The sequence below is a fragment of the Microtus pennsylvanicus genome, chromosome 1 (genome assembly GCF_037038515.1).
Source record: "Microtus pennsylvanicus isolate mMicPen1 chromosome 1, mMicPen1.hap1, whole genome shotgun sequence".
Lineage (NCBI taxonomy): Eukaryota > Metazoa > Chordata > Mammalia > Rodentia > Cricetidae > Microtus > Microtus pennsylvanicus.
In genome coordinates, this window is record NC_134579.1 from 148626498 (window position 1) to 148651456 (window position 24959).

General features: G+C 38.3%; 1 protein-coding gene across 1 annotated transcript; it reads right to left on the bottom strand.

The window, feature by feature from the left end:
* Window positions 1-23459: 23459 nt before the first annotated feature.
* Window positions 23460-24528, bottom strand: LOC142842136 (glyceraldehyde-3-phosphate dehydrogenase-like). Its single transcript, XM_075959057.1, has 2 exons — window positions 24346-24528; window positions 23460-24191 (listed from the first exon to the last, which is right to left on the bottom strand). The coding sequence occupies exons 1-2, from the start codon at window positions 24474-24476 to the stop codon at window positions 23552-23554; spliced, it is 771 nt and encodes a 256-aa protein (XP_075815172.1). The 5' UTR covers window positions 24477-24528; the 3' UTR covers window positions 23460-23551.
* Window positions 24529-24959: the final 431 nt, after the last annotated feature.

The following is a 24959-nucleotide window of genomic DNA, read 5'->3' on the forward strand; positions in this document are numbered from 1 at the left end:
CACTGTGCTGTGCAGATGAATGATTATGAAAATATCACTTACGTTCTTAGAGACTGGAGGTTGTGCTGGCCCTGAGAGGCAAGAGCAATGCATGTGTAGGTCATTTAAGATTTAATAGTGCTATTCTGCTTTGCACTCATCCTGTTTGATTAGCCTGCATTTAGAACCATGTAACAACCAATCCTACTTGCCTTGGATTCCCCACGTATTCGGTTTTTACAACCTTAGCTAATGCATAGTTTTACTCCTAAAATATGTAATCTTCCATGCCCCTGACCCAAGTGTAATGCTGATGTGTATGTATGTTATAGTAATAAATCATAAAGACAGCTAGTTTGAAATCAACCTTATGAAACAAATATCCACAATAGATGTTGGAAGTAACACAGATATATGTTGAAAGATCTGTGTCCAGTGATGTTTTCAACACTGTTTGTTATATGTCTCAGAAGCAGTGAGAGTCAATATAACTTATTCACTTGCAAAATACATTTAAACATTTCTATAAAGTATCCCTTATTTCTTCGTCCATGTGAAGGTGAATAAATGTTCAATAAAAGCATAGCAAATCCTGCTATGATGCAAACACAGAAACAGAAACAGTCAAGGGCAGATAGATCAACAAGTCATGTTCATTTAGGCACTAATTCTATTTTATATATATTTTTTATATTTTTTAATTTATTTATTTATTAAAGTTATCTGTCTCTTCCCTGCCACCGCCTCCCATTTCCCTCCCCCTCCCCCAATTAAGTCCCCCCCCCAGTCCGAAAAGCAATCAGGGTTCCCTGTCCGGTGGGAAGTCCAAGGAACCCCCACCTCCATCCAGGTCTAGTAAGTTGAGCATCCAAACTGCCTAATTTCGGCCTCCTCCCAGCCTCTCAATTCCCTCCCCCTTATCCCAGCCCTCCCCCCTCACCCCACTCCTCTCCCAGTCCCTCTCCAGTCTGAAGAGCAGGCAGGGTACCCTGCCCTGTGGAAAGTCCAGAGTCCTACCCCCTCCGTCCTGGTCTAGGAAGGTGAACATCCAAAATGGCTAGGCTCCCAAAAAGCCATAACATGAAGTAGGATCAAAACCCAGTGCCATTGACCTTGGCTTCTCAGAAGCCCTCATTGTCTGCCATGTTCAGAGAGTCCGGTTTTACTCCATGCTTTTTCATTCACAGTCCAGCGGGCCTTGGTGAGCTCCCAATAGATCAGCCCCACTGTCTCCGTGGGTGGGTGCACCCCTTGATGTCCTGACTTCTTTGCTCATGTTCTCCCTCTTTCTGCTCCCCATCGGGAAATTGGGAGCTCAGTCTGGTGCTCCAGTGTGGGTCTCTGTCTTTATCTCCATCCCTCGCCAGATGAAGGTTCTATGGTGATATGCAAGATATTCATCAGTATGGCTATAGGATAGGGTCATTTCAGGTTCCCTATCCTCAGCTGCCCCAGGGACTAACTGGGGATATCGCCCAAGGCACCTGGGAGCCCCTCTAGGTCCATGTCTCTTGCCAAACCTAAGATGGCCTTCAGTGGAAGAATGGATAAAGAAAGTGTGGAATATATACTCATTAGAGTACTACTCAGCGGTACAAAACAATGACTTCTCGAATTTTGCATGCAAATGGATGGAAATAGAAAACAGTATCCTGAGTGAGGTAAGCCAGACCCAAAAAGAGGAGCATGGGATGTTGTCACTTATATTTGGTTTCTAGCCATAAATAAAGGACATTGAGCCTATAATTCGTGATCCTAGAGAACCTAAATAAGAAGGTATATCCAAAGAAAAACATATAGCTATCCTCCTGGTTAAGGGAAGTAGACAAGATTGCTGGGCAAAAAAATTGAGATCTTGGGGGTAGGGGGTGTAAGGGGAGATGGGGAGAGAAAAGTGAGAAGGGAAGGTTGGGGAGAACTTGGGGAAACTGGATGATTGGGATAAAGGAAGGTTGGATAGGGGAGCAGGGAAGCACATATCATAATTATGGGAGCCATCTTTGGGTTGGCAAGAGACATAGGCACTAATTCTGACTTATGAAACAGACAGGAAGAGAAGCATGGAAGACAAAGGGAAAGAGTAGTAAAACTATAAATCTTGACTGGCTCCTGGTTAAATCCCCAGGGAAAATGCTTCTTGATTTCTTTTCTATAATGCGACCCTGACACATATTAATTACTTTGGGGCAACAAGGAATGTAGTAAAACCAAAGCACTCTGTTTCTTTTTAGTCTGTCTGCATGAAATTTAACTTCCTCTTCATTTCCCCTCCAGTGGACCACATAGTCCTCCCCTCCTAACTTCTCTGCCTTCACTCACTGTATTAACCCAGCCGCAAAGAACAGGGCCAGATAGTTTTAGCACATAATTCTACTGTGTTTTCAAAAAAGTCTTAATCCAAGTACTCCTCTAATTATTCTACCAATTAGAAACAGAAGTGACATTGTCAATTTATTTTATAAAGTTACATTTACCCTGATACCAGGACCACAGAGAGAGAGAGAGAGACAACAAAGATAGAGAATTACTTTCCAATTCCTTTTGTGAGTATAGATCCAAACGTTCTCCATTAAATACTTAAAAACAGAAGCTAAGAACATATCAAAAAACAGTCCACTATGTTCAAGCAGACTTTCTTCTAGGAGTGCAGTGACAATTCAAAAATATAAATCAATAAATGTAATCTGTCATATAAAGAAACTGAAAAAAAAAGTCATCATCTCTTTAGAAGCAGGAAAAGCTTTTGAAAAAACTCCAACATCCCTTTATGGCATAGGTCCTAAAGTGATTATGGGTTTTAAATACATATCGTAACAGAAGGACTATACTGATAAATTTATACATGTATATATGTACATATGTATATGTATATATATTTGTGTGCATATATTTGTATTGCTATATACACATATATCACTATAATGTATTTGTAGGTTAAATACACATAAAATGATATTGTTGCTAATAATACATATTGAAAAGCAAATTTATTATATTACTGAGAAAAGTAAGTTTTTATCACTAAAATGCAAACAAATTTCATTAAAATTGCCTAATTTCAAATTTATTCATAGGGATCAGCAATTCTTAACTAGGTATTTATGTTGTTTGCTCTTTCTCTAAACACATCTAAATTTCACAATTTTCTCTTATGTAATTACCATGCCAAATCACTCAAGCTATGATCTTTAAATGAAAAATCTCAGTTCAATTGCTAACTGAGTATATTTGAATAGTTATTTGATAGCTTCCGGAGGGGAGTCAGTTTTCTTCAATACAGTGAGCACTGAGAAAGTAAACACACTCTATGGGATGTCCTACACCCAGGAGGAAATATGCTGCACAAAATGGATTTGATGATTTTTGTTGTTTTAAAAGACAAGGACAATTGAGAATAAAGAATTAAAAGTCAATCAGAGAGGAGTCAGATATGTAGGAACAATGGACAATTGTTCCCCTGACTTCATGTCCTGACCAGCATGAGTTGTCATTTTTTTTATTGATCTAAGCCATTTTGAGAGGTTTAGAATGGAATCTCAAAGCAGTTTTGTTTTGCATTTCCCTGAGGGCTAATGATGTGTAACATTTATTCAAATGTTTCTTGGCCTTTGAGATTCTTCTATTTTGAATTTTCTATTTATATCTGTTAACCAGTTTTTAATTGGATTATTTGGTTTGTTGATGTCTAGTTTTTTGAATTCCTTATGTATTTAGGACATTGGCTTTCTATCAGATGTGGAGTTGCTGAAAATATTTTTCCATTATGTAGCTTGATCTTTTATCCTATTAACTGTGTTCTTTGGCTTAGATAAACATTTTCAGTTAATAAGGTCCTGGTATGGGAAGTTGCTTTAATTGCTTAATGAATAAATCTGCTTTGTCCTACAACAGGGAAAACAGAAGAGACTAAGGTTAGAATTCCAAGCAGACTGAGGAGGAAAGAAGGTAGAGTCATGGAGATGCCATGTATTGCAAAAGGAGAAACACATCCCAGAACTTAACAAGTACACTATAAACACTGTAATAAAATATAAAATAACAGAAATGGGTTAATTTAAAGTGTAAGAGTTAGGTAATAACAGTCTGAGCTAATAGGCAAAACAGTTTATTTTTTTAATTAACTCAGTTTCTGTGTGATTATTTCAAATCTGGGCAGCAGGGAATGAATGAGCATCCTCCATCTACAGAATGGTACCCAACAAATATTTGGATCAGACGCATCCCCCAATTTCAGGTCCAGATGTTTTTATGCCCATTTAGGATAGGGAAGAAATTAGTTTATACCATGCCCACAGCTCACCGCTCCTGGCCTGGGCAAGCATCAGGATCGGGTCTGTTAGGAATGCACAGGCAGGGAAGCATGGTGGATTCCCACAACTATGGACAGAGAGGTTTCTGGACTGCACAGTGTGCTACAGGATATATTTAGATTTTACTCAGATTAAAAAGCTGCATGATGCTACCCAGAATTGAGGTGGTGAGGACAGCTACAACCTGGCAATCCCAGAGCTGATGGTGAAATATCTCTACGATGTCAAAAGGCTGAGAGAAGCAAAGCCAGTATCTACCCTTGTAGTAACAACACCGCTCACCATTTTAAAATGCTCTTTGTCATAAAAGGACTTCAGATACAAAATAGAAAAATTTAGACATAAACGACTTCTTTTTGTATTATTTATTGACTTTAATAATTTTTTATTTTTTAGATGCTGAAAAAAAATTCTGCCTCCTCCTCGTTTCCCAATTCCCTCCACCTCCTCCCACACATCGCCTTCTCCACCTACTACCCTCCCCCTCTCCCCACTCCTCTATCCCTCCCCACACTCCATAAAAGACTTCTATATGAGACACAGTATGTTTTAAAAATGTATGTAGCCTAGGGAGAGAAAAGAAAAGGAGTTTAGACAGTCATAGGTTATAGTCGTGAATATAACAAAATAAATATTAAACTTGTAGAAAAAGTAATAGAGTAAGAAATATCAACAACATAAAGCTAGAAAATATACACAGAGTCTGGATTATGTATATCATTGTATTTTCTTTGAATTTTTACTTTGAATGAGCTAAGTACAGTGAGACATTTCATTATAAAGGCTGCTAAGTTAAACCAACATATATACTTTAAAGATATCTTGACTTTAAAATTTTGGTTTAAGGATATGTTGCTTTGGAAAAGTGCTTCTGCTTTTGTTTCTACAAAGGATGATAACCTGTGGGTTCCTTCTAGACTAATGTCATTTGATGAACCAAGACCACCTTAAAGGCCTCCTTTAATACCTCAAAACATTTCACCCAACAAAAATCAGGAGGCAGTTTGGACAGAACAGTTTCCAAATCCCCTAAATGATTGTTTATACATGTTTGTTTACATTTAAAGGGGGATATGCTATCTAGACAAATACTTTGCCAAGGTATGGATCTTGATCTAATGATACAAATTTAAGGTCAATTTTGTTATATTTATATTTATGATCTTGATTTATGTATTGTGCTTGTACATCTCCATTAAAAATGTAATGTATAATTATGAAATAGAGGTTAATGGATACTTATCTATAAAAGTCACACTTTTACTCATGTTGGTTAGGTTATCTATATGTACATAGATATATTTCAGATGGATAAGTATTCCTCAAATCTTTAACAGTCTTACAGAATATGGCATTTAAAATGTTTTAAGAACTTATAATTTTTTAGACAGTGAGACATGTCTATTGGCAGCACCAATTACTTCGGAGAAGTGAATGGGCACTGAAGAAACTTGTTATGGAATTTACCTTCATTGTGACAAAGTTAGCCATTTGGGCAAGAAACTGATCTTTTCTGGACTTCTCGATGTTATATTGTAAGAACAGGACATGCAGGACCCATAAAAAAGTCTGCTGAACTTGCCTAAGGTGAGATGATCCTTTGGAGTTCCTGTTTCATGAAAGAATTGCCAAGCATTCAACAGGATACAGAAAAAAGTGACTGACAAATGGCCAAAAGAGGCAAAATAGTCTTTCAAATTTCCTGCTTCATGAAACAAATCTGTCTGATACTATGGGCCTGCAGGCTGGAGATAAATACCCCAATGTTACTGAGGAACTTTGGGTGACTGTCCAGGCAATAGGATGTCTCTGCAATTCTAGAGTTTTGCAACTTGCTTAAAATGCATTTCCTGTTTATTTAGGTAATATTATATCCTTCTGGAGTCTTTGATGGAGTTGAAGAAATATAGTTATAATTATAAAAGATTAATTAGATATAAAACTTTAGACTCACAGATCAGATAAATGGTAATTTTCCTTAATTTGCCAAATGTAAATGGACTAAATATTGTAACTATTATTCTTCCACGAAAACTTTTCTTATATGTAATTTTACAATGTTAAAGTGAAAGGCTTTTTATTTGGACAGAAAAGGGGCAACAGTGTGTGAATTTCTTCTGTCTATGTGTTGCTTTTATTGGTTAATGAATAAAACTGAATCGGCCTATGGCACGGTAGAATAGAGTAAGGTGGGGATTCCAAGCAGATAAGATGATGAAACAATGCAGAGTCACAGAGATGCCATGTAGTCACCAAAGGGTACAGATTTCCCAGAACTGTACCAGTAAACCACAAGCATCATGGTAAACTATAAAATAATACAAATGGATTAAATCAGATGCAAGAGTTAGTTAATAAAAGCCTGAGCTAAAAGGCAAACTGTGCCTTAACTAATACAGTTATGGGATGATTATTTTGGGTCTGGGTGGCCCAGAACCAGCCTCCATTTTTAAGGTTTCATTTGTGAATTGTTGATCACAGTGCTGTGATATATGTGTTCTGTTTAGGGAATTGTCTTCACTGCTGATACATTTATGGCTATTCCATGCTTTCTCTTAGTCAGGTCCCATGTCTGGTTTTATATTGAGTTCTTTGATCCACCTCTTGATTTTTAGCAGGGTAATAAATATGGATCTATTTGTATTCCCACACTATTGCCAGTTTGACCACCACCATTTTTTAAAAATACTTTTCTTGAACTCCAGGATGTTTTCTAGTTTTTTCTTTAATCAAAAACATTTATTAAAAAATTTTTCTCTCATACTTTACATCCTGAGGGCTGTTTCTCCCCTTCCCTCCTCCATATTCTCCTCCCCCACCATGAGAAACCTCCTACTGATTCTTATATTTCATGGGCTGTCCAAGTGAGTGTATGTTGCATGCTCTGAACAATTGTCTGTTCTGAAAACTTACTGCGTTCCAGCTAGCTCCTGATTTTTTTTTCTTTTCACAACTGATGACTCTGTTCTTAATAATCTCACATTTCAAAACTGAAAACAGGGAATTTGCTGATAATTATCCATAAAATACATGGACTCCCATGAAGGGAAATGTAAATTTACACTAAAAAAAGTGATTGTGGATTGGTGAGTTTAAGTTTTACAGTGAATATTATGTACTGTTTTAAATCAACATGGGTGAACGTGGATGTTGATTAAAGGGCTGAGATATATCAAGGAGGGTAGAAGTACAATTTCTCTGGAATGGGCGAGTAGCAGGGAGACTGTGGAAGCACCAATGCTGCATTCTGTGCCATTTGCCATGCACTCACAAAATTCTCTTCTTTTCAGAGCAGAGGGGTTATTGTTTCAATCCTTACATCATACATCATGGATGGCCTGTGTCCAGACTACATTACAAACTGCATTTGAAAGAAACTTTGTAGACAGTTAGTGTCTACATTGAAGGTTGATATTGACAGTGGATTCACATTTTAAAAAAAGTGAATACAAGACGTGGAAAGAGGGATACAGAAGCTCAGCATTTAGAGCTCTCTGAGAACACAAGCACAGTGTGTTGTCTGATGAGAACAGGTACAACAGATCCTGAGAGAGGAAGCATAGTGTCTGATAAGCAGAAAGGGGCAAAATAATGGGAAACAGGCAGCCATGGCTACACCAGTGTTAGACAGCCAACTAGTAGTTTCTTCAAGGACAGATATGTAACATGTAATCACAATAGAGATTACATAGAAAAAAACAAAACAGCTCACTAAGGTGAGGATGCTGTGGGTGGCTCTGGTTTCAGGGGATGACCTAGGAGACACGGATTTGAGGATATGTTGCATCCTCTTCTTATGTTTGAGCAGGATATATACCATGTAGCCACTAGCCAACACCATGAGTCCCAAAAAAATGACATCATTGGATGTCAATAAGATTGCAAAAAGTGTCGTTAGTATTCCAGGATCTATAACAATACAAAATCCAAAATCTTTTATCACAGTATTATTTCTTCCACCCAAAAAGTCAGTTGTGTATACAGGAACGAAGACATATACCAACAGTTGGATGGCCCAGCACAGGCCCAGGGAAGGACCAATGAACCTGGGGGCTCTGAACTTGAGCTGTGCCAATTTGGAATTAGAGGGGCTGATGGTGATGGCTTGAAAGACACTCAACAGGGATGTGGAGCCAAGGGATACTCCTCTAGCAACTCTATGAAAATATAAAGTAAGTTTACACGAAACATAATCTAGATAGTAATTCTGACTAAAAGCAGTTGTTGACTGAGGGATTCCTTTGCAAAGAACTATCAAGTTGGCCCAGGTTAGGTGTTTGATAATCAGGTCTGTGGGCTTTGCCCTGATTCCAGAACAATCAGCAATGATAAAACAAGAAAGTAAGACTGAGTTCCCCAGCATTCCCAGTGCCGTCTGGGTCAATAAGACGATCCCCACAGCCACGTCTCTGCAGGCCATCCTGTCATGTTTCTGGGTCACTGCACAACATTTCCAGAGGAATCTTTAAAAAAATGGAATTTATTTTTCTTAATGTGCAAAACAGTGTACTGCATAGACACTTACCTTACATTGATAAGAAATGCTATAATGTATCTTTCTAATAGGTAGTGAGATACTTCTCAATAAATTGTTATTGTTTAAATTACCAATAATAAACTGGTACATTGTGGTAAAGTTAATATTTACATTATCATTCATAGATGTTAGCATTGTTCAATTGCTTTACAACTGGTAGTTCGTTTAAAATCCACAGATGCACTGGTGAGATATTCCAAGGATCAAACTACACTCGATGCATGTACTACATGAAGACCTAGCAAAGGTTTGCAAGGTCCCAGCTAGCAGGAAAAAGAATCTCACCAGTAAGAAGTCTGGTTCGCTCCACAGAAAAGAGTAACCCCTAACTAAAATACTATTGACAGTTGATAGCTAGAAGAAAAGAGGGAGCCAGATTCTTTTAAAAATGTGGTCCCAATAATTCAACTATGATTCTATGGATGAACACACACCAAACAACATAGGGGCACCACAAACTATGATTTATGTGTTAAAGGTTAAAAAGGCAAAACCATGGTGGCTAGAGAAATATGGTGTAACTGTGAGAAGTGACAGGGAATGAAAATGATCAAAATACATGCAAATTTCTGAAAGAGAAAAGGTAGACTAGATAATAGAGAACAATAAAAACTAAAATTTGAGAATATACAAATAGAGTATAAAAAATTTAAAAATAGTGGACATCAGCTATTAAAAAAAAATATTTGAATTCTCCTTTGGCAAACACACTTATGTAATTGCATTTACATTTTTCTGCATGTTTACATATGTGCATATATTTGCCTTTAAGTGTTCCAATGCTACTTTTTAATTTTTTAATTATGTATATGTCATATTAAAATACCTCTATCAAATCTAATCATATCTAAATACATGGAAATAGCAAACAACTTGTCAATATATTTACAATAGGATGCAATGAAACCACTTATTCAATAAAAGATTCACTGGTAATATTTTTCACCTGTTTTTAATGAAATTAAAACACAATAGACACTACATGGAAATGTTGAAAATAGATGCATTCCTTCTAAATTTGGGGACAGGAAATTTAACTAATATTACTATAAGAAATCAACAGAAACTCGTATACTGTCATTCATTGATGCAATGGGCACCTAACAGGTAACACAATAATAATGGACATATCTGTTTGATTCAAAAGCAGTATCTAGCCACGGATTAGTAACACATACCTTTAATTCCAGCCCCTAGTAGGCAGAGATGAGAGAATCTCTATAGATGTGAGGCTGCCTGGTCTACAAAACAAGCTGTAGGACAACAAGGACTAAATAAGTAGACCATGTCTCAAAACAAAAAAACAAACAAACAAAAAGCAAGTTCTTTTCTTCATAGACAGTTGTGTCTGCAGGAAGTGGACATAGCAGAGGCATCAGAACTGAGTAACAGGAGGTTGCACTCAATCAGTTATTCAAATGTCCATGGGCATGGAATTTGGATACTGAAACATCAATTTACCACTTGCTCCGCTTTTTAACCTAGAACACACAGCCCTGTAAGAAAGATATTAATTTCTCACTATGCCATTCTACACTCTTAGATACAGTAAAGAAAAATATTATATACATAAAGCCCCAGGGGAAAGCAGAATTTGAGGTGTAAATTTGCAAAGGATATCAAACCGGTCTTAAAATGCTCATATAACTCACTAAATTTGGGAAAAGATTTACCAATCCACAGAGCAAAGTCTGAGATTACTAAATCAAAAGTAGTGCAGTTAAATCTGAAAACCGGTAATAAACTGTTATAGTCACTAGCAAGGCACCTTAGTGGGAGCAAACACATGGTCACTATCTTTAAAAGAGCACCCAAGTAGAATTCCAGGATAGTGTCTCTCACCTGCAGCATCCATGAAATCATATTGTGTTCAGGTCTCAGGATTATGCTACTCACGAAGAACATTCAACCTGTGCAGGAGCCCATCGCTGGAAAAGAAAGATCATGTGAGGTCTACAGTCACCCACCTTCCAGAGATTGCCCTGTTCTCTGAAGACAGGGCGCCTGAAGGAAAGCCACTCACCTCTGCATATTGGATGCATCTGTGATGCTGGCTGCTGGATAAATCCTCAGTGGCCAATGGGACCTACAACACAAATATAGCTACGAAATTGACAGCAACCCCCCAAATGAAGGTTGAGTGTTCTCAGCATTCATTCCCTAGAGCGATTATGGGATGATGTCACTGGAAGGAACAGTTACAGTTATGCTAAGGGACTTGACATCACCTCTGAAAAACACTTGTACCCATCAGTAAGAAAGAGAAACTTTTAGTAGAGTAGTGAACATTTCAGAAGTTCAGCCTAGAAGCATAGTCACTCTTCTGTCCTGTAGTTTCAGAAGGTGAGAGTCCCAGTAGGAGAACCAGGGAGGGATTACACTCTTGGGAGCAGGGACTGAGAGTAAAGTGTGAAGTTTCAAGTACACTGTGCTGTGCAGATGAATGATTATGAAAATATCACTTACGTTCTTAGAGACTGGAGGTTGTGCAGGCCCTGAGAGGCAGAAGCAATGCATGTGTAGGTCATTTAAGATTTAATACTGCTATTCTGCTTTGCACTCAGCCTGTGTGATTAGTCCTCATTTAGAACCATGTAACAACCAATCCTACTTGCCTTGGATTCCCCACGTATTCAGTTTTTACAACCTTAGCTAATGCATAGTTTACTCCTAAAATATGTAATCTGCCATGCCCCTGACCAAATTTATTGCTGATGTGTATGTATGTTATAGTTATAAATCATAAAGACAGCTAGTTTGAAATCAACCTTATGAAATAAATATCCACAATAAATGTTGGAAGCAACACAGATATATGTGATGTTTTCAACACAGTTTCTTATCTGTCTCAGAAGCAGTGAGAGTCAATATAACTTATTCACTTGCAAAATACATTTAAAGATTTCTATAAAGTATCCCTTATTTCTTCCTCCATGTGAAGGTGAATAAATGTTCAATTAAAGCATAACAAACCCTGCTATGATGCAAACACAGAAACAGAAACAGTCAGGTGCAAGTAGATGAACAAGTCGTGATCAATTATGCACTAATTCTGACTAATGAGACAGACAGAAAGAGAAGGATGGAAGACACAGGGAAGGGGTATTAAAACTTTACATCTTGAATGGCACCTGGTTAAATCCCCAGAGAAAATGCTTCTTGATTTCTTTTCTATAATGTGACCCTGACACATAATAATTACTTTGGAGCAACAAGGAATGTATTAAAACCAAAACACTCTGTTTCTTTTTAGTCTGTCTGCATGAAATTTAACTTCCTCTTCATTTCCCCTCCAGTGGACCACATGGTCCTCCCCTCCTAACTTCTCTACATTCACTCATTGTTTTAAGCCAGCTGCCAAGAACAGGGTCTGATAGTTGTACACATAATTCTACTGTGTTTTCAAAAAAGTCTTAATCCAAGTACTCCTCTAATTATTCTACCAATTAGAATCAGAATTGACATTGCCAATTTATTTTATAAGGCTACATTTACCCTTATACTGGGATCACAGAGAGAGAGATACAACAAAGACAGAGAATTACTTTCCAATTTCCCTTGTGAGTATAGATGCAAAAATTCTCCATTAAATACTTAAAAATAGAAACTAAGAATATATCAAATAACAGTCCACTATGTTCAAGCAGACGTCATTCTAGGAGTGCAGTGACAATTCAATAAATATAAATCAATAAATGTAATCTGTCATATAAAGAAACTGAAAAAAAAAGTCATCATCTCTTTAGAAGCAGGAAAAGCTTTTGAAAAAAATCCAACATCCCTATGGCATAGGTCCTAAAGTGATTATGGGTTTTAAAAACATATCTTAACAGAAGGACTATACTGCTAAATTTATACATATATGTGTACATATGTATATGTATATATTTGTGTGCACATATTTGTATTGATATATACACATATATCACTATAATGTATTTATAGGTTAAATACACATAAAATTATGTTGTTGCTAATAATACATATTGATAAGCAAATTTATTATATTACTGAGGAACGTAAGTTTTTATCACTAAAATGCAAACAAATTTCATTAAATTTGCCTAATTCAAATTTATTCAGAGGGATCAGCAATCTTAACCAGGTTTTATGCTGTTTGCTGTTTCTCTAAGCACATCTATATTTCACAATTTTCTCTTAAGTAATTATCATGCCAAATCACTCAAGCAATGATCTTAAAGTGAAAATTCTCAACCCAACTCCTGACTGAGTATATTTGAATAGTTACTTGATAGCTTCTGGAGGGGTGTCAGTTTTCTTCAATACAGTGAGCCCTGAGAAAATAAACACATTCTATGGGATGTCCTACACACAGGAGGAAATATGCTGCACAAAATGAATCTGATGATTTTTGTTGTTTTAAAAGACAAGAACAATTAAGAAAAAAGAATTAAAAGTCAATCAGAGAGGAGTCAGAGATGTACGAACAATGGACATTTGTTCCCCTGACTCCATATTCGGAGCAGCATTAGTTGTCATTTTTTTTTATTGATCTTAGCCATTTTGTGAGATTTAGAATGGACTCTCAAAGCAGTTTTGTTTTGCATTTCCCTGAGCGCTAATGATGTGTAACATTTATGTAAATGTTCTTGGCCTTTGAGATTCTTCTATTGTGAATTCTCTATTTATATCTCTTAACCAAATTTTAATTGGATTATTAGGTTTCTTGATGTCTAGTTTTTTGAATTCCTTATGTATTTTGGACATTAGCCTTCTATCAGATGTGGAGTATTGAAAATCTTTTTCCATTATTTAGCTTGCTCTTTTAGCGTACTGACTGTGTCCTTTGCCTTAGATAAACTTTTGAGTTAATAAATTCCTGGTGTGGGAAGTTGCTTTTATTGATTAATGAATGAATCTGCTTTGTCCTACAACAGGGCAAACATAATAGAGTAACGTAAGAATTCCAAGCAGACAGAGGAGGAAAGAAGGTAGAGTCATGGAGATGCCATGTATTGCAAAAGAAGAAAAACATCCCAGAACATTAAGAGTGAATTATAAACATTGTGGTAAAATATAAAATAATAGAAATGGGTTAGTTTAAAATGTAAGAGTTCGGTGATAAGCAGTCTGAGCTAATAGGACAAACAGTGTTTTTAATTAAATCAGTTTCTGTGTGATTATTTCAAGTCTGGGCAGCTGGGAATGAATGAGCATCCTCCACCTACAGAATGGCACCCAACAAATGTTTGGAGCAGATGCTTCCCCCAACTTCAGGTCCAGATGCTTGTATGCCCATTCAGGATAGGGAGGGAGTTAGTTTAGAGCATGCAAACAGCTCAGCGCTCTTTTCCTGGAGAAGCCACAGGATAGGGTCTGCTAGGAGTACAAAGACAGGGAAGCATGGTGGATTCCCACCACCATGCACAGAGGTTACCATGCTGCACAGTTTGCTACAGGACAGATTTAGATTTTTTTTTAATTTTTTTATTGATAAAAGGAGGATAAAGAAAAGAAAAAAACACAAATTTCCACCTCCTCCCACCAGCCTCCCATTTCCCTCCCCGTCCTCCCACTCTTCTCCCCCTCCTCCCACTCTTCTCCCCCTCCTCCCACCCCTCTCCCCTTCCCCCCACTCCTCTCCCCCTCCCTTTCCAGTCCAAAGAGCTGTCAGGGTTCCCTGCCCTGTGGTAAGTCCTAGGTCCTCCCCCCTCCATCCATATCTAGGAAGGTGAACATCCAGACTGGCTAGGCTCCCACCAAGCCAGCACATTGCGTAGGATCAAAACCGTGTGCCATTGTCCTTGGCGTCTCATCAGCCCTCATTGTTCGCCATGATCAGAGAGTCCAGTTTTATCCCATGCTTTTTCTGGTAACAGTCCAGCTGGCCTTGGTGAGCTCCCAGTAGATCATCTCCACTGTCTCAGTGGGTGGGTGCACTCCTCGTGGTCCCGACATCTTTGCTCATGTTCTCACTCCTTCTGCTCCTCATTGGGACCTTGGGAGCTCAGTCCAGTGCTCCAGTGTGGGTCTCTGTCTCTATCTCCATCCATCGCCAGATGCAAGTTCTAGGATGATATGCAATATATTCGTCAGTATTGCTCTAGGGTAGGGTCATTTCAGGTTCCCTATCCTCAGCTGCCCAGGGAACTAACTGGGGACCTCAGCTTGGGCACCTGGGAGCCCCTCTAGGGTCAAGTCTCCTGCCCACCCTAAAGTGGGTCCCTTAACTAAGAATTGTGGTTCCGTGCTCCCCTATCCAACCTTCCTTTATCCCGATCCTCCTGTTTCCCCAAGACCCCCCTCCTTCCCTTCTACCTTTTCTCTCCCCATCTCCCCTAACCCCCATCCCACCCCACCCCCAAGATCCCACTTTTCTCCCTGGCAATTTTGTCTACTTCTCTTATCCAAGAGGATAACTATATGTTTTTCCTTGGGTTCACTTTCTTACTTAGCTTCTTTAGATTCGCCTATTGTAGACTCCGTGAACCCTATTTATGGCTAGAAAACAATTATGAGTGAGTACATCCCATGTTCATCTTTTTGGATCTGGGATACCTCACTCAGGATAGTGTTTTCTATTTCCATCCATTTGCATGCAAAATTCGAGAAGTCATTGATTTTTACCGCAGCGTAGTACTCTAGTGTGTATATATTCCATACTTTCTTCATCCATTCTTCCATTGAAGGGCATGTAGGTTGTTTCCAGGTTCTGGCTATTACAAATAATACTGCTATGAACATAGTTGAACAAATGCTTTTGACATGTGATAGAGCATCTCTTGGGTATATTCCCAAGAGTGGTATTGCTGGGTCCAGGGTAGATTGATCCCGAATTTCCTGAGAAACCGAAACACTGACTTCCACAGTGGTTGCACAAGATTGCATTACCACCAGCAATGGATGAGGGTACCCCTTCCTCCACAGCCTCTCCTGCAAAGGCTATCATTGGTGTTTTTGATTTTAGCCATTCTGACAGGTGTAAGATGATATCTCAAAGTTGTTTTGATTTGCATTTCCCTGATTGCTAAGGAGGTTGAGCATGACCTTAAGTGTCTTTTGGCCATTTGAATTTCTTCTGTTGAGAATTCTCTGTTCAGTTCAGTGCCCCATTTTTTAATTGGGTTAATTAGCATTTTAAAGTCTAGTTTCTTGAGTTCTCTATATATTTTGGAGATCAGACCTTTGTCTGTTGCGGGTTTGGTGAAGATCTTCTCCCAGTCAGTAGGTTGCCTTTGTGTCTGAGTGACAGTGTCCTTTGCTTTACAGAAGCTTCTCAGTTTTAGTAGGTCCCATTTATTCAATGTTGCCCTTAATGTCTGTGCTTCTGGGGTTATACCTAAGAAGCGATCGCCTGTGCCCATCTGTTTAGATTTTACTCAGATTGAAAGCTGCATGGTGCTACCCAGAATTGAGGTGGTGAGGACTGCTACCACCTGGCAATCCTAGAGCTGGTGGTGAAATATCTCTATGATGTCAAAAGGCTGAGAGAGGCAAAGCCAGTATCTACACTTGTAGTAACTACACTGTTCACCATTTTGAAAAGCTCTTAGTCATAAAAGGACTTCAAATACACAATAGAACAAATTTAGACATAAAAGACTTCTATATGAGACACAGTATGTTTTAAAAATGTATGTAGGCTAGGGAGAGAAAAGAAAAGGAGTTTAGACAGTCATAGGTTATAGGAGTGAATATAACAAAATAAATATTAAACTTGTAGAAAAAGTAATAGAGTAAGAAAAATCAACCACATAAAGATAGAAAATATACACAGAGTCTGGATTATGTATATCATTGTATTTTCTTTGAATTTTTACTTTGAATGAGCTAAGTACAGAGAGACATTTCATTGTAAAGGCTGCTAAGCTAAACCAACATATATACTTTAAAGGTATCTTGACTTTAGAATTTTGGTTTAAGGATATGTTGCTTTGGAAAAGTGCTTTTGCTTTTGTTTCTACAAAGGATGATAACCTGTGGGTTCCTTCTAGACTAATGCCGTTTGATGAATCAAGACCACCTTAAAGGCCTCCTTTAATACCCCAAAACATTTCACCCAACAAAAATCAGGAGGCAGTTTGGACAGAACAGAATCTAAATCTCCTAAATAATTGTTTATAAATGTTTGTTTACATTTAAAAAGAGATATGGTATATAGACAAAAAAATTGCCATTTTATGGATCTTAATCTACTGATACAAATTTAAGATCAATTTTCTTATATGTATATTTCTGCTCTTGATTTATGTATTGTGCTTTTGCATTTCCTTTAAAAATGTAATGTATAATTATGAAATAAAGGTTAATAGATACTTATATATAAAAGTCAAACTTTTAGTCATGTTAGTTAGGTTTTCTGTATGAACAGAGATCTATTTCAGATGGTTAAGTATTCCTCAAGTCTTTAACAGCCTTACAAAATATGGCATTTAAAATGTTTTAAGAACTTATAATTCTCTAGACAGTGAGACATGTCTATTGGCAGCACCAATTACTTCGGAGAGGTGAATGGGCATTGAAGAAACTTGTTATGGAATTTACCTTCACTGTGACAAGTTAGCCATTTGGGCAAGAAACTGATCTTTTCTGGACTTCTCTATGTTATATTGTAAGAACTGGACATGCAGGACCCACAAAAAAAAGACTGCTAAACTTGCCAAAGGTGAGATGATCCTTTGGAGTTTCGTTTTCATGAAAGAACTGCCAAGCATTCTACAGGATACAGAAGAAAATGACTGACAAATTGCCAAAAGAGGCAAAATAGTCTTTCAAATTTCCTGCTTCATGAAACAAATTTGTCTGATACTATGGGCCTGCAGGCTGGAGATAAATGCCCCAATGTTACTGAGGAACTTTGGGTGACTGTCCAGGCAATAGGATGTCTCTGCAATTCTAGAGTTTTGCAACTTGCTTACAATTCACGTCCTGTTTACTTAGGTAATATTATATCCTTCTGGAGTGTTGATGGAGTTGAAGAAAGATAGTGATAATTATAAAAAATTAATTAGATATAAAACTTTGGACTCACAAATCAGAGAGATGGAAATTTTCCTTAATTTGCCAAATGTAAATGGACTAAATATTGTACTATAATTCTTGCTTGATAACTTTTCTTATATGTAATTTTACCATGTTAAAGTGAAAGCCTTTTTATTTGGACAGAAAAGGGGAAATATTGTGTGAATTTCTTCTGTATATGTGTTGCTTTTATTGGTTAATGAATAAAACTGAATTGGCATATGGCACGGCAGAATAGAGTAAGGTGGGGATTCCAAGCAGATAAGATGATGAAACAATGAAGAGTCACAGAGATGCCATGTATTCACCAAAGGGGAGAGATTTCCCAGAACTGTGCCAGTAAACAACAAGCATCATGGTAAACTATAAAATAATACAAATGGATTAAATTACATGCAAGAGTTAGTTAATAAAAATCTGAGGTAATAGACCAGTGTTTTAATTAATACAATTATTGGGTAATTATTTCTGGTCTCCGTCGCCCTGAACCAGCCTCCATTTATAACGTTTCATTTGTGAATTGTTGATCATAGTACTGTGATATTCAGTTTAGGGAATCGTCTTCACTGCTGATACATTTATCACTATTCTATGCTTTCTCCTAGACAGGTCCCATGTCTGGTTTTATATCGAGTTCTTTGATCCACATCTTGATTTTTGAGCAACGTAATAAATATGGGTCTATTTCTATTCCCACACTATTTCCAGTTAGACCATCACCATTTATTAAAAATATATTCTTGATCTCTAGTATATTTTTCTAGGTTATTTTTAAATCAAAACAGTGTTTAAAAATTTTTTCATTCATAGTTTACATCCTGAGGGCTGTTTCTCCCCTTCCCTTCTCCATATTCTCTTCCCCCACCATGAAAATCCTCCTACTGATTCTTATATTTCATGGGCTGTCCAAGTGAGTGTATGCTGGATGCTGTGAACAACTCTCTGTTCTGAAAAGTTATGGTATTTCAACTTTTCCTGATTTATTTTTCGTTTCAATGCTGCGGCGTCTGAACTTAATAATCTCATTTTTCAAAACGGTAAAAAGGGATTTGCTAATAATTAGCTATACAATACATGGACTCCCATGAAGTGAAATGTAAATTACACAAAAAAAGTGATTGTGGATTGGTGAGTTTAGGTTTTACAGTGAATATTATGTACTGTTTTAAATCAACATGGGTAAACGTGGATGTCGATTAAAGAGCTGAGACATATGAATGAGGGTAGAAGTACAATTTCTCTGGATTGGGCGAGTAGCAGGGAGACTGTGGAAGCTCCAATGCTGCATTCTGTGCCATCAAGCCATGCACTCAAAATTCTCTTCTTTTCAGAGCAGGTCATTGTTTTAGTTCACTCAGCTTTGGAAGTTAGTGGGCAAAACTCCCTACAATTTTAAAGTAAAACAGATGACATTATTACCTCAGGAAGACTCTATAGCACCATCGTTTGCTTAAAGGTTCATTTTTAATTATGTATCTTGTACTAATTTCTGATAGTGCTCCAGAACATTCTTTGGTTTTTCTTTTCTGTCTTTCTTTTCTTTTTTTTTTTGTGTCAGAGTATGACTATGTCACCAAATCTGAATTCAAATACATAATCTTCCTGCTTTTTCCTCCCAAGAACAGGGACAACAAAGTTTTGCTACCCAAAAATATATGTAATCTCCCAACCGTCTTTAATCTTAATTTAAACTATAAACCTGACACTTGCATATGTGACTATCTCCAGTACTTACTATTTTGTATGTAATTGCCACAGTTCATCTCCAAACATTTTCATTTGAAAGTTTATCTTAAGCTGACTTTTAAAAAGACATTTCTAAACAATTTTCAGGATTGTGAATTATACTTTCGATGTAAGAAATGCACTATCTACTGGTTCTTCGTATCCATCAGCACCCAAAATTTGCATGTTTTATTTCCATCCATGAGCCATTCTGACCGTTTTCACCCTTTTCACTTGTTCTTAATTCCTGAAAGCCACGAACACTTGATTCTGCAATTTAGGGTGATGGTCCAGGTGTAGACCTACAATGGTTAACATTTGAACTGAAGATAAAAATGTTGATTTAACAAATCCCATCCTCTTATATGCTCACCTAAAGGAATATACTCCACATATCCTCACGGCTTAAATATCTCCTCTACTGTGAAGTTCTCCATTAAAATAGGGAAGGGTGATTGTTTCAGACCTAAAATCATACATCATGGATTGCCTGTGTCCAGACAACCTTACAAATGCATTGGAAAGAAACTTTGTAGAGAGTTAGTGTATACATTGAAGGTTGATATTAACAGTGCATTCACATAACACAACTGAATAGAAGACATGGAAAGAGGGATACAGAGAGCTCAGCTTTTAGAGCACTCTGAGAACACAAGCACATTGTGTTGTCTGATGAGAACAGGTACAGCAGAGCCTGAAAAACGAAGCATAGTGTCTGATCAACAGAAAGGGGCAAATTGCTGGAAAACACACAGCCATGGCTACACCAGTGTTAGACAGCCAACTAGTAGTTTCTTCAAGGACAGATATGTAACATGTAATCACAATAGAGATTACATAGAAAAAAACAAAACAGCTCACTAAGGTGAGGATGCTGTGGGTGGCTCTGGTTTCAGGGGATGACCTAGGAGACAGGGGTTTGAGGATATGTTGCATCCACTTCTTATGTTTGAGCAGGATATATACCATGTAGCCACTAGCCAACATCATGAGTCCCAAAAAAATGACATCATTGGATGTCAATAAGATTGCAAAAAGTGTCTTTAGTATTCCAGGATCTATAACAATACAAAATCCAAAATCTTTTATCACAGTACTATTTCTTCCACCCAAAAAGTCAGTTATGTATACAGGAACGAAGACATATACCAACAGTTGGATGGCCCAGCACAGGCCCAGGGAAGGACCAATGAACCTGGGGGCTCTGACCTTGAGCTGTGCCAATTTGGAATTAGAGGGGCTGATGGTGATGGCCTGAAAGACACTCAGCAGGGATGTGGAGCCAAGGGATACTCCTCTGGCAACTCTATGAAAATATAAGGTAAGTTTACACGAAACATAATCTAGATAGTAATTCTGACTAAAAGCAGTTGTTGACTGAGGGATTCCTTTGCAAAGAACTATCAAGTTGGCCCAGGTTAGGTGTTTGACAATCAGGTCTGTGGGCTTTGCCCTGATTCCAGAGCAATCAGCAATGATAAAACAAGAAAGTAAGACTGAGTTCCCCAGCATTCCCAGTGCCGTCTGGGTCAATAAGACGATCCCCACAGCCACGTCTCTGCAGGCCATCCTGTCATGTTCCTGGGTCACAACACAACATTTCCAGAGGAATCTTTAAAAAAAATGGATTTTATTTTTCTTAATGTGCAAAACTGTGTACTGCATACACACTTACCTTGCATTGATAAGAAATGCTTTAATGTATCTTTCTAATAGGTAGTTAGATACTTCTCAATAAATAGTTTTTGTTTAAATTACCAATAATAAACTGGTATATTGTGGTAAAGTTACTCTTTACATTATTATTCATAGATGTTAGCAGTTTTCAAGTGCTTTACAACTGGTAGTTCGTTTAAAATCTACAGGTGCACTGGTGAGATAGTCCAATGATAAAACTACACTTAGATGCATGTACTATGTGAAGACCTACCAAAGGTTTGCAAGGTCCCAGCAAGCAGGAAAAAGAAGAGACTCACCAGAAAGAAGTCGTGCAGTCTCCAGAGAAAAGAGTAACCCCTAACTAAAATACTATTGACAATTGATAGCTAGAAATAAAGGGGGAGCCAGCTTCCTTTAAAAATATGGTCCCAGCTCACCAAGGCCAGCTGGACTATTACCAAAAAAAGCATGGGATAAAACTGAACTCTCTGATCATGACGAACAATGAGGGCTGATGAGACGCCAAGGACAATGGCACGCAGTTTTGATCCTATGCAATCTGCTAGCTTGGTGGGAGCCTAGCCAGTTTGGATGTTCACCTTCCTAGATATGGACGGATGGGGGAGGACCTAGGACTTACCACAGGGCAGGGAACCCTGACTGCTCTTTGGACTGGAGAGGGAGGGGGAGAGGAGTGGGGGGAAGGGGAGAGGGGTGGGAGGAGGGGGAGAAGAGTGGGAGGAGGGGGAGGGAAAGGGGAGGCTGGGAGGAGGTGGAAATTTGTTTTTTTATTCTTTATTCTTCTTTTATCAATAAAAAAAGAAATATTATACATATTTAAAAAAAATATGGTCCTAATAATTCAACTATTATTCTATGGATGAACACATACCTAAGAACATAGGGGCACCACAAACTATGAGTTATGTGTTAAAAATTAAAAAGGCACAACCACGCATGGCTAGAGAATTATGGTGTAACTGTGAGAAGTGACAGGCTATGAAAATGGTCGTAATACATAAATTTCTGAGAGAGAAAAGGTGAGACTAGATAATAGAGAACAATAAAAACACTAAAATTTGAGAATATATGAAGAGAGTAATAAAAAATTAAAAATTGTGGCCATCAGCTATTAAGAAAAAAATATTTGAATTCTCCTTTGGCAAACACACATATGTAATTGCATTTACATATTTCTGCATGTATACATATGTGCCTATACTTGCCTTTAAGTGTTTCAATGCTACTTTTTAATCCTTTAATTATTATATATCATATTAAAATTCCTCTATCACATCTAATCATATCTAAATATATGGAAATAGCAAACAACTTGTCAATATATTTACAATGGGATGCACTTAAAGCACTTATTAAATTGGAGGATCACTGGTAATATTTTTCAACTGTTTTTAATGAAATTAAAACACAATAGACACTACATGGAAATGTTGAAAATAGATGCATTCCTTCTGAATTTGGGGACAGGAAATTTAACTAATATTACTATAAGAAATCGACAGAAACTCGTATACTGTCAGACATTGATGCAATGGGCACCTAACACATAACACAATAATAATGGACATATCTGTTTGATTCAAAAGCAGTATAGTAACACCTACCTTTAATTCCAGCCACTAGTAGGTGGAAATTTGTTTTTTTTTTTCTGTATTCTTCTTTTATCAATAAAAATTAAAAAAAAATTTCCCTCATACTTTACATCCTGAGGGCTGTTTCTCCCCTTCCCTCCTTCATATTCTCCTCCCCCACTATGAAAGTCCTCTTACTGATTCTTATATTTCATGGGCTGTCCAAGTGAGTGTGTGCTGGATACTCTGAATAATTGTCTGTTCTAAAAACTTACTGCGTTCCAGCTAGTTCCTGATTTTTTTTCTTTTCACAACTGATGACTCTGTACTTAATAATCTCACATTTCAAAACTGAAAACAGGGAATTTGCCAATAATTATCCATAAAATACATGGACTCCCAAGAAGGGAAATGTAAATTTACACTAAAAAAAAGTGATTGTGGATTGGTGAGTTGAAGTTTTACAGTGAATATTATGTACTGTTTTATTTATTTTTTGAGGGGTGCAATGAACTTGATTGATGGTATTCAAGAGAGTAGGGCTCCCTAAGCCCCCTCCTGCTATTCTGGGGGTCTGGGATGGAAACTGTGAGGGAGATGCTCAGTGTTAAAGGTTAGTTAGGACAGGGACTGCTCAGCAGCCGAGGACCTCTCTCTTGCTGTGTCTTTGCTGGGATGGGTGGTCCACTGCGGGCTTCTTACTCCTTGGAGGCCATGTAGGCCATGAGGTCCACCACTCTGTTACTGTAGCCGAATTCATTGTAGTACTAGGAAATGAGCTTTACAAAGTTGTCATTGAGAGCAATGCCAGCCCCAGCATCGAAGGTGGAAGAGTGGGAGTCACTGTTTAAGGCACAGGAGACAACCTGGTCCTCAGTGTAGCCCAGGATGTCCTTTAGTGGGCCCTCGGATGCCTGCTTCACCACCTTCTTGATGTCATCATACTTGGCAGCTTTCTCCAGGCGGCATGTCAGATCCACGACGGACACATTGGGGGTAGGAACACGGAAGGCCATGCCTGTGAACTTCCCCTTCAGCTCTGGGATGACTTTTCCCACAGCCTTGGCAGCGCCAGTGGACGCAGGGATGATGTTCTGGGCAGCACCACGGCCATCTCGCCACAGCTTCCCAGAGGGGCCATCCACAGTCTTCTGGTTGGCCGTGATGGCATGGACTGTTGTCATGAGTCCTTCCACGATGCCAAAGTTGTCATGGATGACCTTGGCCAAGGGGGCTAAGCAGTTGGTGGTGCAGGAAGCATTGCTGACAATCTTGAGGGAATTGTCATACTTATTTGGTTCACACCCATCACAAACATGGGGGCATCGGCAGAAGGGGCGGAGATGATGACCCTCTTGGCCCCACCCTTCAAGTAGGCCCCAGCCTTCTTTATGGTGGTGAAGACACCTGTAGACTCCACAACATAGCCAGCATCCCCCCATTTGATGTTGGCGGGATCTCGCTCCTGGAGATGGTGATGGCCTTCCCGTTGATGACAAGCTTCCCATTCTCAGCCTTAACTGTGCCTTTGAACTTGCCATGGGTGGAGTCATACTGGAACATGTAGACCATGTTGTTGAGGTCGATGAAAGGGTCATTGATGGCAACAACGTCCACTTTGCCAGAAGTGAAGGCAGCCCTGGTAACCAGGCGTCCAATACGGCCAAATCCGTTCACTCCGACTTTCACCATCGTGTCTCTGGAACTAGGCTGGCACTGCAGGAAAAGAAGCTGCTGTCTCTAGAACAGGGAGGAGCAGAGAGCCTTATGTACTGTTTTAAATCAACATGGGTGAATGTGGATATTGATTAAAGGGCTGAGATATATCAAGGAGGGTAGAAGTACAATTTCTCTGGAATGGGCGAGTAGCAGGGAGACTGTGGAAGCACCAATGCTGCATTTTGTGCCATTTGCCATGCACTCACAAAATTCTCTTCTTTTCAGAGCAGAGGGTTTATTGTTTCAGTCCTCACATCATACATCATGGATGGCCTGTGTCCAGACTACATTACAAACTGCATTTGAAAGAAACTTTGTAGACAGTTAGTGTATACATTGAAGGTTGATATTGACAGTGTATTCACATAACACAACTGAATAGAAGACATGGAAAGAGGGATACAGAGAGCTCAGCTTTTAGAGGTCTCTGAGAACACAAGCACAGTGTGTTATCTG